Consider the following 17508-nt stretch of genomic DNA (forward strand, 5'->3'; position numbering starts at 1 on the left):
TGAGCAAGACAAGACCAATGTCTGTTCTCAACTCGACATCAGACTAGGAGGACTAAATCAGAATCTTGGTGGCTTCTCCCAGACTTTGGAACTTCCACCCTAGAGAAGTCAGACTGGCTCCCTCCTTGTCCACATCTGTCAGCAGGTAAAGACTTTTTTGTTCCCACAGGCTTTTGGGATAGGACTGATTTTAATGAAAGGGCTGGTGCCATGTTGTTTTTATTATACTTATTTGTATGGTTTTAACAGATTTTATACATGTATATAGTTTTTTTTTTTTAATTATTGTTTTTTCTATGTTTTTAGCAGTTCTCATTTTTTTTATATGCAAGCCGCCTTGAGTCCCATCAGGGAAAACGTTCGGGTATAAAGAAATACATAATAATAACAATCTCACAGGCACAAGAATTCAACCAGAATGACTGACAGAATCCAGATTTTTTTTAAAACAAAACCAAATACATACCAAATGCAGTACCAGAGATCAGGATGAAGCCAGCAGCCACTGCAACCGTCCAGTTGCAGTGAGGTGCACAATGAGGACTAGCAGATTGCACAAACTGGGTTATTGAAATTTTGACTGCAATCCAAAACATGGAAGTATTAAAATGTTTATTCCGCTCTCCATGTTATCCAGCAGACACCAACCACAGCATCTTTTAGATACAGTGGTACCTCGGGTTACATATGCTTCAGGTTACATACGCTTCAGGTTACAGACTCGGCTAACCCAGAAATAGTACTTCAGGTTAAGAACTTTGCTTCAGGATGAGAACAGAAATCGTGCTCCGGCAGCAGCAGGAGGCCCCATTAGCTAAAGTGGTACTTCAGGTTAAGAACAGTTTCAGGTTAAGTAAGGACCTCCAGAACGAATTAAGTACTTAACCCGAGGTACCACTGTACTTGCTGAGAACTTCACTTTTCCCCCCTGTTCATTCTGGATAGTACTGCTCAGCAATCCAGCATTTTGTATATGTGCATACATATTCTGTTTTCCAAAATGTTTTAGAGTTTTGATTTTGTACTGTAAACAGCTTTCAGATTTGGTGTGTATGCACACGTACATGCATGTGTGTGTGTGTGTGTGTGTGTGTGTTTGTATATACACACACACACACACATAAATATAAAGACCTAAACACACATGGATTAATGACAAAAACAAAGATCAATACATACAGATTATCTGTTGATGCCAAGTTTCCGCAACCAATATATCCAAACAGGTACTTCTTCCAAAGTTCACTGTACACTCCATGAACATAGCTCATTACCAGGAAATCCTAAAACAACAGAGCAACCTTCCCCCAGCTCCACAAGATGTTTTGAATTCCTGCCTTGGCTTCAATTCCAAATCCCCCAAGCTTTGTTAAAGCAATCCTAATCCGATCATAGGTTGCTTCTCATAGGAGAAACCACCAACGTGTCTTCCCTTCAAATAGGAAAAGCCAGGAAGTTATGGAGTGGAACAAAGCAGGCTGGAGGAAGTCAATCTAGCCTTACACCACCCATAGGAAAAGCTGCAGGCCGCAAGCATAAGAGCATAAGAACCCTGCTGGGTTGGAACAAAGGCCCACCTAGTTGAGCATCCTATTCCCACCGTGAAGAGCCAGCTGCCTATATGAAGCCTGAAAGTAAAAGAACTCCCCCTCCTTGCAGCAATTTCCCAGCAGCTGGTATTCGGCCACCTCCGGCGCAGGGAGTACAGTACATAGCCATCATGACTAGTAGCCACCCAAAAAGTCACAACTGCGCAGAAAACAAAAGATTCGGAGGAGACATGTTATTGGAGACCCATCTGTCCAAGCACAGCAGAATTATTGTGGGAGGGATGTGGGTAGCACTGTAGGTTAAACCACAGAGCCTAGGACTTGCCAATCAGGTGGTCGCGGTTCGAATCCCCACGACGGGGTGAGCTCCTGTTGCTGAGTCCCAACTCCTGCCAACCTAGCAGTTCGAAAGGACGTCAAAGTACAAGTAGATAAATAGGTACCGCTCCGGCGGGAAGGTAAACGGCGTTTCTGTGCACTGCTCTGGTTCGCCAGAAGCGGCTTAGTCATGCTGGCCACATGACCCGGAGGCTGTGCGCCAGCTCCCTCGGCCAATAAAGCGAGATGAGCGCCGCAACCCCAGAGTCGGTCACGACTGGACCTAATGGTCAGGGGTCCCTTTACCTTTAAGAACATAACAAGAAGGCAGTGTGGCCCATCTAGCCCAGCATCCACTTCTTACAGTGGCCAACCAGATGCCCCAGTGGGAAGCCCACAAGAGGGACCTGGGAACAAGAGCCCTCTCCCTGCCTGCAGTTTCCAGCAACTGGTTTTTCAGAAACATGACTGCCTCCAACAGTGGAGGTAAAAACGTAGCCATCGGGTGAGTAGCCGCTGATAGCCTTCTCCTCCGTGAATTTCTCTAAAAGCCATGCAAGCTGGTAGACACCACTGCCTCTTGTAGGAGACAGTATCTTGTCCTTCCTCCCTCTGGAACCCAAAGTGGCGCACACAATACAGTATTGATAAATACATTATGGACATGTGGTTCCAGGTACTGACTAGACCCAGACCTGCTTAGCTTCAGGCAAAGGGGGTGGCCTTGTGTGCCCTCAACCTATACCCTGGAACCAGTTGTTGTTGTTGTTATGCCGCCCATCTGACTGGGTTGCCCCAGCCACTCTGGGCGCAAGTTTGAGCAAGTCAATTCCAGGCACACACACAACCCAGATCCTCTGGAAAGCACAAGGAAGATGTGGCGAGTTCTCTGCAGAAAAGGGGGAAAGGCTGCAGCTCAACATAGAGCATCTGCTTTGGGTACAGACAGTCCCGAGTTCAAGCCCTGATGGCAACTCCAGGTAGGACTAAGAGAGATTTTTGTCTGAAATCCTGGAAAGCTGTTGACAATCAGTGTAGACCAGTAGTTCCCCATTAGCTAAGTACTACAGACCCTCTGTTTTTCAAAAGCCAAGATAGGGACCCCCTGCTTTTGAAAATGTTGATATGTCGGCTGTAGGTTTTGTTATGGGAACGGTGCCACCATACCCCCCCCCAACATGTCCCAGCTCTAGACTGAGACATGCGTCTTCCAGGCAGTGTTCCCACACGAGAGCACAGCAACCCAAAATGGGATGTCCCAGACAGTTGACAGGTATGTGCCGCAAAACCCTGAGTGGGTTATGTGGACCCTCCGGGGTCCATGGACCACAAATTGGGAACCACAAGTATAGACAATACTGAGCTAGGTGGACCCAAGGGAGTTCCTCAAAAAGGTAGAAATGTCGAACCACATTTATCCTCAAGCATAGATGTTTTTTGCTCGCTCTGCTATAAAACTGGAGAGGCCTGGCCCCTTAGGGTACATCAACAGGCACGTAGCCGAAACCTTCACTGATTTAGGCTGCAAAAAAGGAAGAAAAGAAAAGGGGGCAGTCCCTCTGCTGAAGCTTCCTTTCCGTCCTGCGTCTCAGCCAGCTGGACTGGAGTTGAAAAGAGTCACACTCAAGTCAACAGCGCCTGGTATCTGAAGCTTCTGACCCAAAACAAATAGATAAATGCTTCAAAAATTAAAATAAGAAGGGACTTTAAAAGAATAAATTGGCCCTTGCTGGCAGGGAAAAAACAGAAGAGGGGAAACTGCATTGCTCTTCAAAAAAAAGAGAGAAAAAAATAACCCATCAGCTTATCTACCTTTGAACTGGCTTCCCATCAGAAACCTCACACCGGCCACTCATGTAACTCAAGACTTTGTCTCCACTCACCAGATGCTAGAAAACAAAAAGGGCTCAGGATATCCAGGTGCACCAACCGGGTGCCAAAGAAAAAATATCCTTTTGGATGCTCCCGCATGAAAATCTTTCTTGCTTCCAAATTCCATGTATCAGTATCAAACCAGAGGTTGGCCTGGAAAAGGAAGCCCAATGAGGGATAGGGATAAACCCACATTGGTGGAGGGTCCTGAGTCGCATATAGCTTGCCCACTGCCTCACTCTGCCACGCACTGGACAGCTCCTGTGCTCCTTTCTCTCTGGCATCCGGGCATCTCAGAGGCACAGAAGGAAAACTGGGGGTCCTTTTATTTATGTTATGAATTTCTTTCCGTAAAACATCCCAAATAGATTTAAACGAAAAGTAAATACAAATTTCTAAGTCAATGTAGATACAGACTAGGATTTTCAAAAGATCTCCACTTAAAAGTCTTGTTGGAAAAGGAAGGCCTTCAGTGGATACTGGTAACTTCCGTATTGGATTACTGCAATGGGGTCTAGATGGGTCTGTCCTTCAAGACGTATTCTAAACTTGGTACAACAAACAGTAGCCATTTCAAAACTGCTGCATTGGCTGCCGGTTCATATCCAGAATCAGCCTCCTTCTGCAAATAGGTGTGTTCAGAAAGGTAGACCAGAGCTTCTAGAGCATGGAGCATTCAAGACCACACCAAAGTCTACAACAAGGCCCTAAGAGGGAGGTTCTAGGCCTCCAAGGGCACCATGGAGCATACCAAACTACTGCCTCCCATTTTGAATAAATTGCCAACTTGCATGTGAAATGCTTTGCAGCCCAGCACCGCCATGCTCCCATGAACCCACAATTATACAGCCACGTTGGCTGGGGATGATGGGACTTGTACTCCAAAGCAACTGGAGGGCACCAGGTTGGCAAAGGGCAACACGGCACCCAAAATTGGCCACGGTTAGCAGAGACTGGTCCAAACAGACCCAGGTTCAACATGATGCTCCAGCCCAGAAGCCATGATGGGCAAGGAATGGAACGTGCAAGAAGTACGGCAGAAATCTCAGCTAGTCTGGCTTCTGTGGAGGATAACTGAAAACTACCCTCTCCAGCAGGAAAGTTAAATAGCAGACAGTTAAAGTATGGAAATCACTCTCACAGGAGTGACAGCCATCAACTTGGATGTCTTTAAAACATGATCGGGCAAATTCGTGGAAGAAGAGTAGGCTATCAATGGATACTAACCATGTTGACTGTGTTCTGTTTCCACTCTTAGAACAGTGTACTGAGTTACATTTTTTCAACTGGTGCGGTATATTAAACAAATAAATCCACACCACTTCGTACCCCAAGCTCCATTTATTAATTATTATTTTAATACCCCACAAAGATACATCTAAGCAACTGAATGTCACAGTATATATGCAAGAATAATGACATTCAGGGAAGTCTGAATGGGGCAGGAGGGAAGCAGAAGAATTTTCAACAGTCAACAACCCACTTTTTAAAACTATCCCACCCCTCTTTACAACATTAACTCCATTTCATATTTCACCATAATTTATACTGCCACTAAAATTGAGATGAATGGGGGGCAACACCTAGTCCCACTCCCCTTAACCTCGTCCTCCTTGATCAAATTGTTATGTGGTTCTCGACAAAAGCTACCGTTTGCCATAAATTATCCAGTGAGGGAGCTGAATCCAACTTCATATGTTTTGCGCACACACACACACACACACACACACACAGGGAATCAGTAACCCCAAATAACAATCCAGCCTCAAATATCACACGTGGTTCCTTCAAAGCCACAGTCCTGCTCCAGCAAAGAGCCAGAAAAGTCAACATTCCCAAGAGGCACCATGTGGCCTCCCAAGGGAGCCAAGTTTCTGTGCCCATTAAGGAAGGCTCAGCAAGTTGAGCATGATCCTGCTATCAATCAAGTCCCACAGCCCTCTGGACAACTGGAGCAAAGGAACCCTGGAGTTTCTTCAGCAAGGTTCCCTAAATCCATTTGTTGTGCTCACCACAGTGAGGGTCCCATCCCCTCTAAGGCATTGTTATCCAAAGAATCAGAGAATTGTAGAGTTGGAAAAGATCCAAATGCCTGTAGTACAGGAATTATTACTTCTTGTTGTTGTTATATTTATTGCCTGCCCTTCACCAGCTGGTCCCAACAATTAAAAATTCAGAATTAAAAACACTTAAAACAGCCCACAACCACAGGAATAGGGAGAACTCTGAAGACACATATCTCAGGTGCCAAGGGTCAGGAGAAAGTGATGAATCTTCAGCATTCATCAAAGGCTATACAGTGAAGAAGCCAGGCAAGTGGGGAACGAATTCCACAACTTCGGGGCAGGCACAGAGAAGGCCCTCTCCTGGGCTGCCACTCACTGAACATCTGAGAGAGGTGGAACTACCAAGAGGGCCCCCACTGCTGATCTTAACACCTAGGAGGGTCTGTAGGGAAAGAGGCAGGTATTTGGGGCCTATGTCATTTAGGGCTTTGAACATCTTGCTTTGGGCGTAGAAACAAAATGGCATGATGAGCCCCAGCCTTCTTCCTCAAGATGGATCTGGGGAGAGAATGAAGGTATCATCCCATCACTCGTGTTGTTTCCAAGGCAATCGGAGTGCCAACCCCAAACTGTCATAACCCAGAAATCAAATTCCACATACACACCCCGGCTATCTTAGATTTCTTACCTATTCCTAGTAGACAGATTCATTGGACAGGATTCTGGCATAGAGGCATGGAGAATCGTTATTTATTTAAAACGTTTCTTAACCATTCTACATCAAAGGAATGGGACATTCCTACAAATATGAGTTATAGTCCAAAACATCTGGAGGGCATGAAGTTGGGGGTAGGGGTGGGGAGCCTATGAGATGTTTCATTATTTCTACATCATCATCTTAATAACTTGAGGGTCCCCAGAATGTCAAGCAACAAGTATAACAGAGAAGATGTACCAACCAACTTACCAGACCTGTCCCACGTTAATTAAGGAGAGGTAGAGAGCCCACAGGGAAGCCATGAGGATCACGTTGGCGCAGCCGGTGACCAGGACAAAAGATGATATCCCCAGGCCAGCCACAGCAAAGGCATCCAGGACACTGTCCATGCTGGACCAATCCAAAAACCAAATTAAAGTCGGGGCATAGCTTAAGGCGTCCAAGTTTATCTTCCCCTTGAAATAGCGCTTGACACTCTCCAGGTACAACTTGCAAGGGAGGAGTCCCTGGTCTCCAATCAGGGCCTTGTTTTGATGCTTAGCCACCAAAAAAGCTACAACTGCAAAGAAAAAAGGTGAGGGGAAAGGCGCGTTAGTGGAGACACAACAGTCCAAGCAAAGCAGAATTATTGTAGGAGAAAGAAGAGGCTGCTGTATCGGGCCAGTGACCCATCTAGTCCAGCATCCTGTTCTCAAAGTAGTCAACCAGGTGGCCCAATGAGAAGCCCACAAGCTGGACCTGAGTGCCACAGCACTCTCCCCTCCTGCAGTTTTCAGCAACTGGTATTTGGAAGCATTCCTGCCTGCAACAGTGAAGGCAGAACATAAGCCATCAGGGGTAGTAATCATTGATAGCCTTATCGTCCTCCATGAATTTGTCCAATCCTATTTTAAAGCCATCCATGTTGATGGCCATCATTGCCTCTTGTGGGAGTAAATTCCAGCTTGCTTGCTTAGAGCATTTGCTGCCTCTTTTAGTAATTTGCTACCTACTGATTTGCTATAATAATAATAATAATAATTTATTATTTATACCCCGCCCATCTGGCTGGGCTTCCCCAGCCACTCTGGGCGGCTTCCAAAAGAATATTAAAATACTATAATACATCAAACATTAAAAGCTTCCCGAAACAGGGCTGCCCAAAACAGGGCTACCTTATGAGTTGCTGTTACTCTTAAGGCTTGTATCTTTTTACAGATTGCGTGTATTCTTCTCATCTTATTTACTTTTACTATAAACCACCCTGTGGCTTATGTAAAGGACGGCGTATATATATAAATCATCTAAATAAACAAATGTACATGTTATTCTCTGCATACTGTAAAATTGTATAAATCAGAGAGAGGAGCTGAGGGAAATCTCGGGGTGGGGGGGAGGGTTTGATGGGGAGGTGGGGAAATGGGGGGGGGAAAGAATGATTATAATATGTTTTTATATTTTGTTACGTTGAAATTGTTAATAAATTTTAAAAATAAATAAATAAACAAACAAATGTAACCAGGTTACATTTGCTTGCCAGCCAACATATGCCTAAATAATATACGGGAGGGGGGGGGATAGAGAGGGAACCAAAACCACCCTTTTTTGTTCAATTTGTTTGCTTGGTCACCTGGAGGCGACACTTACCCACCACAGGCAGCTAGGTAAGCAGGTGTCTGGTAGGCTATACTACAGTATAACATTCCACCATCACACCAAAGCAGTCGTAAATGATAGTTAAGACACATAAAGAAATCCAAATCAAGCCTGTGGCCTTCATGAAGCTTCCCCCACAGTTTAATATATCCACCTCTGGTTAAAAATATTTTTTCGCTTCCTTCCAGGGTGAGGGTCGGTGAGGAGTGGGGAACCCTCCACAACCTAATTTACCTTGATTAACACTGCAATTGGCCAAGGAGTTTTTCCTCAAGTGCTAATCAAAATTTACCTCAAAATTGCTGGCCTGCCATCCAACCGCTCATCAGCTCCTAGAAGTACAAATTACACTCCTGGCTTGAGAGCAAAGATAAACAAAGGAAGAGCAAATGAGGAATAAGATACACCCTGGCAAAAACGGAAATAAAACGGAGAGTGTACACTGTTATTTACATGCAGGTTGGACATAACGGAAACATCTAGAAGCAGCACACATGAGGCCACAAAGAGGCCCCTGAAATAGAGGCCTGACACGTTCACAATGGCAAGAAGCTCAGTTGGGCTGCATTTACACAGCAGTCCATTTGACATTTTCCCTAACTGCTAATTTCCATATTATATTTAAGCTTTCACACAACGTAAAAGGCACTTCTGGAAATCTAGCGGAACGCAGTAGAAGCTGTTCATTTTCATATTGTTTTAAAGCTATTTTCTGTGCATTACATGGGATGAGGTCGTAGATAGGAAGATGCCTTATTCAGAGTCAGACCATCCGTCTATGTACAGTTGCCCACTACCTGCACTTTCCAGAAACAGTTGAAAACATTGTTCCAATGGTGTACCCCAATCTGGACAAACGGGTCTCTACCACAAGTTTCCACTTGTTAGGAATTGGGTCCAGTTTTAGACGTATTTCTTGTTTCTGTGTTTTTAGCTATTTTCAGTTATCTTACGCGTAAATCGCCTTGACACTGTGGTTTAGAAGGCAGTTAATACATTAGTGGTAATAATAAGAACAACCCAACAGGCACAGAGTCTCAACCATCTAGACTTGTTAGGTCTGCTGATCTAGCTCCAGCCTTTTGTGTTGCTCGCCCCACCCAAAGATTGTCATGGTTTGAGGAAGAAATAATCCCGATATTCATGCTCGATAAGGATGAAAAGACGTGAAATGCAAAACGTTCGAGACACATCTGCTTCTCCCCATTCCCACCCAAACCTCTTACAAAAAAGCAATAACAAATACAAAAAAGCAATCAATTTTCTTAAAATCAGTTAAAAGTGCTGACCACATGCAGTAGTGAACCACGAAGGAAAGATGCCTTATAAAGGGAAAGGCCAATAGTCCACTGAGGTCCGTACACAAGCAATGGGGAAGTATCAGGCCTAATTAACCCAGACCAGGGTCCTAATTTGGCCAGCCAGGCTATTTTATCCAAGCCCCACACTACATCTGACATCTACATGCAGCACATGGTTAAAATATGGCACTCGCTCCCCCAAGAGGCAGTGATGGCCACCAACTTAAAAGAGGATTGGGCAAATTCAAGGAGCAGGGTAAGGCTATCGCTGGCTACTAGCCATGATGGTTATGTGCTGCCTCCACAGTTGGGGCAGTAATGCTTCTGAATACGAGACGCTGGAAACCACAGATGGGTAGAGGGCTCTCACTCTCAAGTCCTGCATGGAGTCTTCCCATAATGGGCATCCAGTTGGCCACTGTGAGAACAGGATGCTTGACTAGCTGGGCCATTTCCCTGCTCCAGGAAGCTCTTCTGGTGTCCTCATGTCAATATGTGGTTGCAAATGAACAACCGGGAGGCTTAAAATGTTCTCCCAACTGTTCCTTAGAAAGCAAAGATTGAACTTGGCACCTTTAACCAAATGCAAAGTATCACTAAGAGTGATTCCTGTCAGAAGGAGAACCTGAAAGCAATGCTAGTTGATGACTTCCAAGCCCTGCCTTGGGCTGGCCAGGATCTTCTTTTGCAGCATGGCTTGAACTCAAGCCACCCTACAAATGGAAAATTGGTCACCTGACATCAAGACGACATCAGGTGAGTGGAAGGTGGGTGGCCACTCCCATCTATCCAGGTTACAAGCTGGGGTGGTGGGGCCTCAGGTTCTTGCCCATTCATTGAAAAGATTCCCTACCTGTGGCTTACACTGATTGGCATAGGCTCTCCAGGGTTTCAGACAGGGAGTCTCTCCAAGCAAAACCCAGAGATGTCAGGAATTGAATCTAGGACCTTCTGCATGCAAAGCAGCTGTTCTACCAGTGAGCTTTGGCTCTTGAAAGAATAGTTATGAAATGCACACACCCGCAGCTTTCTTCTGCAAAGCTAGAAACCTAAAGAAACCTTCAATATCTGTGCATTTATTATTTATAACATAAAGCAAATCTATCTTCAGGGTGCAAGTCAAGAGGGGTGCAATTGATACATAGCGGGTTTTTACACTCTGCTCTTTTCTTCCTTTGACTGGGTGGGCAAGTCAAGCGGACCCAACAGATCTCCTCTTTGGCACATACGGCACCTGAATCTATCACACTGAATCCTGCAGTGCAAATCTTATTTCCCCAAGTCCTTGCCCCGTGTCCCGATTCATCTTCATTCCAGATTCCTAAAGACCATTCTCAAAAGCAGAGCTTGCTGGAATTGCAAGAGGTGACATGATAGAAATTTGGAAAATTATGCTTACTTTCTTTCTTTGCTTTATATACCACCCTTCGTCAAAAGATCTAAGGGCGTTTCACAAGATAGAAAGTGGAGAAAGTGGACAGTGAAAAGTTTTTCTCCTTCTCTCGTAACACTAGAACTCAGAGACATCTAAAGAAGCTGAATGTTGGAAGATTCAGGAAACAGAGGGAGGAGATAATCAAAACACCTACAGAACTGAACTGATTTTTAGCATTCTGATTTTTTAAAAAACTATGAATCCAGAAAATGAGTATTTCTGTGGAAAGTAATACTGTAAAATACTTGGAAGCTGAACTGGTAGAGTAGAAGCCAAGTACAAAGCAATCTGTTTGCACTCATTGCCCCAGGAGGCATCACTCTCCCTTCAGCTTTTTTCTGTGCAGAGTGAGCCACAACAACAGCCTTTGCAATCATTTTTCTTATTTGCAGGGAAGGAGGGGGAGTTTTGCCTGACGCCTTCCGGTTTCCTGATTTATAAGAAAGTCCCAATGAATTCAATGGAGTATGTGGGAGGTTAGGATTTGCAGTCTTGTCAGTTTCTTTTTTAAAAAAATTAAAAAGCGGGAGAGAAAGATGCTTGTTATCTATCCCCACCCCACCAAATAAAAATCGTCTGCTGGAAATAGAGAATTGATGGGGAGGATTTGGAAGCCCCATCGCCGATTTCTCCATCTCTGCCTCCCCGTCCCCTGCCAGGCAGGCACTCACAGTAAATGAAGGCGGTGGCGCGCAGCAGCACCAGGCGCGTTAGCCAAAAGGTACCAGGGCGCAAGGAGGAGGGAGCCGGGGGGCTGCGCGACTCCTTCGCGCCGGGGTCTGAGGCGGCTGCGACCGCCTCCCCACCAGCCCCTCGCCGCCGCCTCAGGTCCTCCCTACTCGTAGCCATGCCTGTCTGAAGTGGGCGGGCCCCATGGCCTGGCGCGGTACAGCGCGTGCGCCCGCATCCCCGGGCGGCGTATTTTGGAGACGCCACGGAGCGCGCGGCCATTGGAGAGGGCAGTGGCGCACGCGCGCTCTGGTGCGCTCGCTCGCTCGCACTCGCGCCCGGGGAGCTTGACTTCGGGCGCCCGTTTGCTCTTGCGGCGAGCTGATCACGCGTAGGACTGGAGTCTGCAGTAGTGAACTCAAGGGGGAATTCCTAATTAAATGAATGAAATAATTACCTATATCACGTCGTTTAATTGCCAAACTGGCTTCTGTGAAGTTCGCAACATGTGCTGGATTTTTGTGCTGTGCCGCAAGACGGATTTTGAAAGATCCAAGCACGGTGAGGCTTAACAGCCAAATAAAAAAGCAGAGCGTCAGACTATCCATTCATATGCATGGAAAGGAAAATTGAATAGTTTGAAATCCCAGCGAGAATCTTGAATCGAATGGTTGCTGTTTGCAAAGATGACTTGTTAATTTCAGCAAGCTAGAATTAAGAGCAACCCCAATAAGTGTTGAAGTTTCATTTTAGTCTTGATTTCAAATAGAGTTTATATTTTCTCATCCTTTATGTTTCTCCTTTTCTGTTGTCCTGGCAACGACTTATGGCTGTAAGCAAATAAATATTTATCTTATGATAATAATGTCACTCTGACAGTCTGCCTTCTTCTCTGCAGTTACTAAAGGTATACTGTAAAAGCCTGGTTCTGTTGCCACCTTTCATCTGGTCACTTTCAGTAGCCAGGGGACTCACCCTCTGGGTTCAAATAGGAGCATCAGTAGCAGGATTGGGGGGCTCTGCACAACCTGAAATATTGGTCTGTTACTTTCATATGCCTATATGTATTGAATGGAAGCAGGGCTGGTACATTTATAAATAAATCAATTAACATTGCATTCACACTCTGAGTCTGCAAGCTACCCAAATGTAGTTTTAAAGTTTTTTGCCTTTGTTTGTTTGTTTTCACAAAATTTACAGTTTACAAAGAGAATCAAAACAATGGAATGAATCAGTAAAAATAGTTTTAACAAACTATTTAAAACATTCACACACAAAAAATTAAAATAAATGATAAGCTAATAACTATATTAAGATGCATGTCAGCATTCTACACATCTGGACAGGCATGCCTAAACAAAAAAGGTTTTTAGCAAGTACAGAAAAGAGTATAGTGAAAGTCCCTGCCTAGTGCCCCCCCCCCCCAGTTAATGAGCATTGCCATTTAAATGGTGGGTGTGTGCCATGTCTTGTGATTGATTATGCAGGGTGGGGCTTACCTGACTGCCCTCCCCCCAATATTTTATTCAAGATGGCACCCCTGGTTCCCACAGTAGGAGTCAAAGCATCCCCAGTCAAGGCAGTAATGCTTCTGAATACCAGTTGCTGGAAACCATGGAAGAGGATGAGTGATCTTGTGTTCAAATCCTGCCTGCGGTTTTCCCACAGGCATCTGTGAGAACTGGATGCTGGACTAGCTGAGCCACTGGCCTGACCCAACAGGACTCTTCTTAAACCAGATTGTGCCACATTGATGAAGACTATAGGAAATGTCCCACCCTTCCCCACAACCCCAAATTGGTTAACATCCCCCAAGTGTTTAAAAGTGAATTCACAAAGTCAACTTGAGTTAATATTTTCTTGTTCAAGACTGATCGATAGCCTCTCTGAAGATCTATCTCGCCAGGTGTCACACTATTTGGGGCTTCTCAGGCTACAAAGCAGTCCCTTCTAAATGAGCCTTTTGTTCTGCCAGTTTCCCATCAGTGCCACTGGCTTTATTCTGCTTAAAAAGGGGGGACATAATAAGGCATTGTATAGGTCAAGATAAATAGCTTATTTGTTTTGAGGGTGTTGTGAGATTGTAGGTAGATTGCCCTTCACCCCACCTGTCAAATAGCCCTGTGAGTCTTGCGTGTGAAAAATACCATGTAGATAAAAGTGAAGGATTTCCTTAGAGGTAAATTTGTGAATCACACAGGCTGGCACCCGCCTGTCTCAGGAGACATGGAGGCGTGCACCATTGGGAATTAAGTCAAACTGTTGGAAGGTTACAGCGTGTGATATCAGCAAATTCCACATCACCTTTTGACACTTGTAGAACAAGGTGGCTTGGCTTCATGGAGGAAAGCGGTAGAGCTTCTGCTTTGCATGCAGAAGGTCTAAGGTTCAATCCTCAATAGGATCTCCAGGTAGAGCTTGGAATGTCCCCTGCCTGGAAACCTAGGGATTTGCAGGCAGGCAGTGTGGACAACACTGAGCTGAATCATCCAACAATCTGATTTGGTATAAGGCAGCTTCCTGTGCTCTGAGTAACCCTGAAGCAGCTGGCTGAGGCTGATGGGAAATGTAGTTCAGCACCACTTGAGGTTCCCCAGGTTCCGCATCCCATCCTTCTATGATAAGGATTCGGTTAAAGACACACCAAGACCCAGAATAGTTGGCACTCCCGATCTGGAGATGGGTCTTAACAAAGGTGGTTTTAGGGCAGCATGACTGGTGCAGCCACACTGGGTGCCATGCTGTGGGGGGGGGAGGGGCACAACAATGCTGTAGAATGTAGACAATCCTGAGTTAGAGGGACCAATGGCCCACCTAGGTATAAACCAGCTGTAGGACCCTAAGAGGTAAAGGACCAGAGACGAGCAAGATCTCATTTTGATATCTGAAATATAAAATCCAAATGCTTTCGAGAGGATGGGTTGGAATTGCTATTCCAAATGTGCTTATGTAGCAAAGGGGAGAAAAACACTCTGAGCATGTTCAGAGACTCTTTTATTTTGTGGGAGGAAGGGAAACCTGCAACTTATGAAAGTGATTCTGGAACTGAATTCCTAGTGTGTTTGTATTAGAAATAAGCACTTCCCTTAAACCAGCTTAGTCGTAACTTAAGCCAGTAAGGCAGAATCCAAGTTAAATGCAGGCAGCATGTGGATCCACAGCCCCAGGCAGGCAGCCAAACCTCTGCCAAGGCATCTGACTCCCTTGATTGTGTATATATTTTTTTTGCTGGGGGGGGGGGGGAGAGCGGGGAATCCTTTGGCTCCAGCAGAACAGCTGCAGGGGGGCTGGGAACATTTAAACAGATTTTTTTCTCTGCAAAGCTGAACCCAGGCTTCCAGGGGTTTGCAGGGATTTGTACCACAACTGGGTTTTTTTTGGGGGGGGGGTTGTTGTTGTTGTTGTTGGTAAATGTAAAAATGAGAGTCTTTAAAGGGTCAGCCTGAGAGTGACCCCTGTTCCTGAGGTGGAGGTGCCCTCTACTCTGGATGTGCAGTTGCAGAATCCTTGCAAAGGTGGATGCTTGGAGGCAACTCTGAGATCAGAAGCTGTTTCAGTTGGTGTCCGTTCCTCCCCACGCCCACTTGCTTTCCATTTGGTAAAAGGGATCTTTTAGCAACTTTTGGCCTGATAACATAGGAACATTGCTACATAAGATGAGCCTATCTTAAAAAGCAGAGACATCACCTTGCCAACAAAGGTCTGTATAGTTCAAGCTATGGTTTTCCCAGTAGTGATGTATGGAAGTGAGAGCTGGACCATAAAAAGGCTGATCACCAAAGAATTGATGCTTTTGAATTATGGTGCTGGAGGAGACTCTTGAGAGTCCCATGGACTGCAAGAAGATCAAACCTCTCCATTCTTAAGGAAATCAGCCCTGAGTGCTCACTGGAAGGACAGATCCTGAAGCTGGGGCTCCAATACTTTGGCCACCTCATGAGAAGAGAAGACTTCCTGGAAAAGACCCTGATGTTGGGAAAGATGGAGGGCACAAGGAGAAGGGGACGACAGAGGGCAATATGGTTGGACAGAGTTCTCGAAGCTACCAGCATGAGTTTGAGCAAACTGCGGGAGGCAGTGGAAGACAGGAGTGCCTGGCGTGCTCTGGTCCATGGGGTCACGAAGAGTCAGACACGACTAAATGACTAAACAACAACAACAAGATGAGCCTGCTGGATTAGACCAGTGTCCCGTCTAGTCCAGCATCCTGTTCTCACAGTGGCCACCCAGATGTCTCTATGGGGAACCTGCAAGCAGGACCCAACCAAACACAAGAGCACTCTCTCCCCATTGCCAGTCAAGGTAGACAATACTGAGTGAGATGGAGCAATGACATGACTTGCTATTGGGCAGTTTCCTGTGTTCCAACCTGTCAGTCTTTGGCTTGGAAATCTGGAGGCCCCATCAAAAGAAATCTGCAAGAAAATATCTCCAGGCAGAGGGGAAAGAGGAGAGGTGGGGTGAGCGTTTGCCTTTTCTTCAAATGGTGGATGTGACATTGGTGGAGGCAGGAGAAACGCCCTGCAAAGAGAAAGGCTGCTGAGCTGAACAGGGCATTGGTGGGTGTGGGGAGGCAGATTGCCTAGCCAAGGAGGCAGCAGCCAGGTTCTTCTACCCGTCTCCCCTCCCTTCCCAATACCAATTCTCCAAAAAAAGAGTAAAATTAAAATCTTAGACTGCAGGCTCTAGACCTTCGCTGTCACTTGTTTGGAAGTAAATAACCTTAGAGGAGGCCCTTCCCAAAATTTAACCCCCCACCCCACCCCACAATAATGGTCATAATAACTAATAACAGTGATAATTAACAACAGTAATTGTTTTGGGCATAATTCTGTGAGAGCGTGGCATACAAATAAACAAATGATCATTATTACCAATTATCAATAATAGCAGCGATAGTATTAACACCACTCGTTTTTGCTACTAATTTTTATTATTAATAACAATAGAAATATAAATTAAAACCATTAGTCGTCAACAACAATAAATGGTAATAGTAATTATTAATAGAGTATTAACAGAAATAACAATTCTTAACATCATTTAATTAATAACAACGATAATTATTAAATTTCGCTGCAAACAACAACCTACTCCAGGTCCCTGTCTCCGAGGAGCTTACAGTCTGAATTGTAATACAAGCCGAGGCAAGGATCCCAGAGTGCGGCGATCCTATTGTATATGGCATTTTTAATATTAAAAAGTATATTTGTTTCTTGACTTGGGCTCTCTGAGGAGGAAATCAAATAAATAGATAAAATAACTATTTCGGAGAGGGCGGGGATCCATAGTCACAGTTCGCGACGATGAGACCAATTCCCGGCGGCGTCTGTAAATAGTTACGTGGAACTTCCTGGCTCAGACGCAGTCTATCTCTGCATGCCGGCAGTTTGGCGGCGGCGGCGGCAGCAGCATCAACTGCAGTGGAGGAAAGCTACCGCCCTCTTGCCTTGCTGCTTGTGGGCTTCCCGGCAGCAGCATCTGCCCGGCCGCGGCGGGAAGCCAAACTTCGGCTGATGTTGCACGTACCTGGCAGGACTTCCCTCGGCTCCTTACGGTCCTCTAATAAGCTCCGCTGTGCGCAGTAAGGGTTACTCCCAGGTAACCGCGCACAGCCTCGCAGCCTGCTTTGTGTTGCAGCTGAGGTCTGATCGGAGTTTAGTGTTTAAGCGATTAAATTAGGGTGGCTTTTTTGTGGGGGGCGGAGCAGGAGATGCTGGAGAGAAATGTCCTCTGCATGACTGCCCCCACCACCCCGCCAGAGGGAAGCGGTACTCAAGGGGTTAACGGGGAAAGGGCAGCAAAGAAAACCGTCCTGGTTACGTTCAATACAGTAAATACACTCATTTTTGGAAAGCAAAAAAAAAAAAAAGGGGCGGCTGCCTCTTTAAGAAGTCGGAAAGGGTCAAAGCCCCGCCCTCCTATGCAGATGAGACGGTCGGAGGCCGCCAATCGGAAGTGCGGGAGGGGAGGGGCTGCCTCGCCCCGCACTCAAAGAAAGTTG

The 17508-nt window shown here is 45.6% G+C and overlaps 1 protein-coding gene across 4 annotated transcripts in view; it reads right to left on the minus strand.

Moving 5' to 3' along the window:
• Positions 1–11722, minus strand: part of LMF1 (lipase maturation factor 1) — a 158809-nt gene extending 147087 nt beyond the window's left edge. For 3 of the 4 annotated variants that reach the window (XR_013390725.1, XM_028706095.2, XM_077919200.1), the window contains exons 1-2: positions 11507–11722; positions 6714–7023 (exon numbers count right to left, since the gene is read on the minus strand). Coding sequence is in view for 3 of the 4 variants with exons in the window: in XM_028706095.2 (XP_028561928.2) it covers positions 6714–7023; positions 11507–11684 (488 nt within the window). In the remaining variant the exon portion in view is untranslated. Of the gene's footprint in view, positions 1–6713; positions 7024–8391; positions 8538–11506 lie in introns of those variants that run through there. The other variant, XM_077919201.1, reaches the window with a different exon arrangement.
• Between the last annotated feature and the right edge of the window lie 5786 nt (positions 11723–17508).

Source organism: Podarcis muralis, chromosome 14 (assembly GCF_964188315.1).
Source record: "Podarcis muralis chromosome 14, rPodMur119.hap1.1, whole genome shotgun sequence".
In the NCBI taxonomy this organism is placed as follows: domain Eukaryota; kingdom Metazoa; phylum Chordata; class Lepidosauria; order Squamata; family Lacertidae; genus Podarcis; species Podarcis muralis.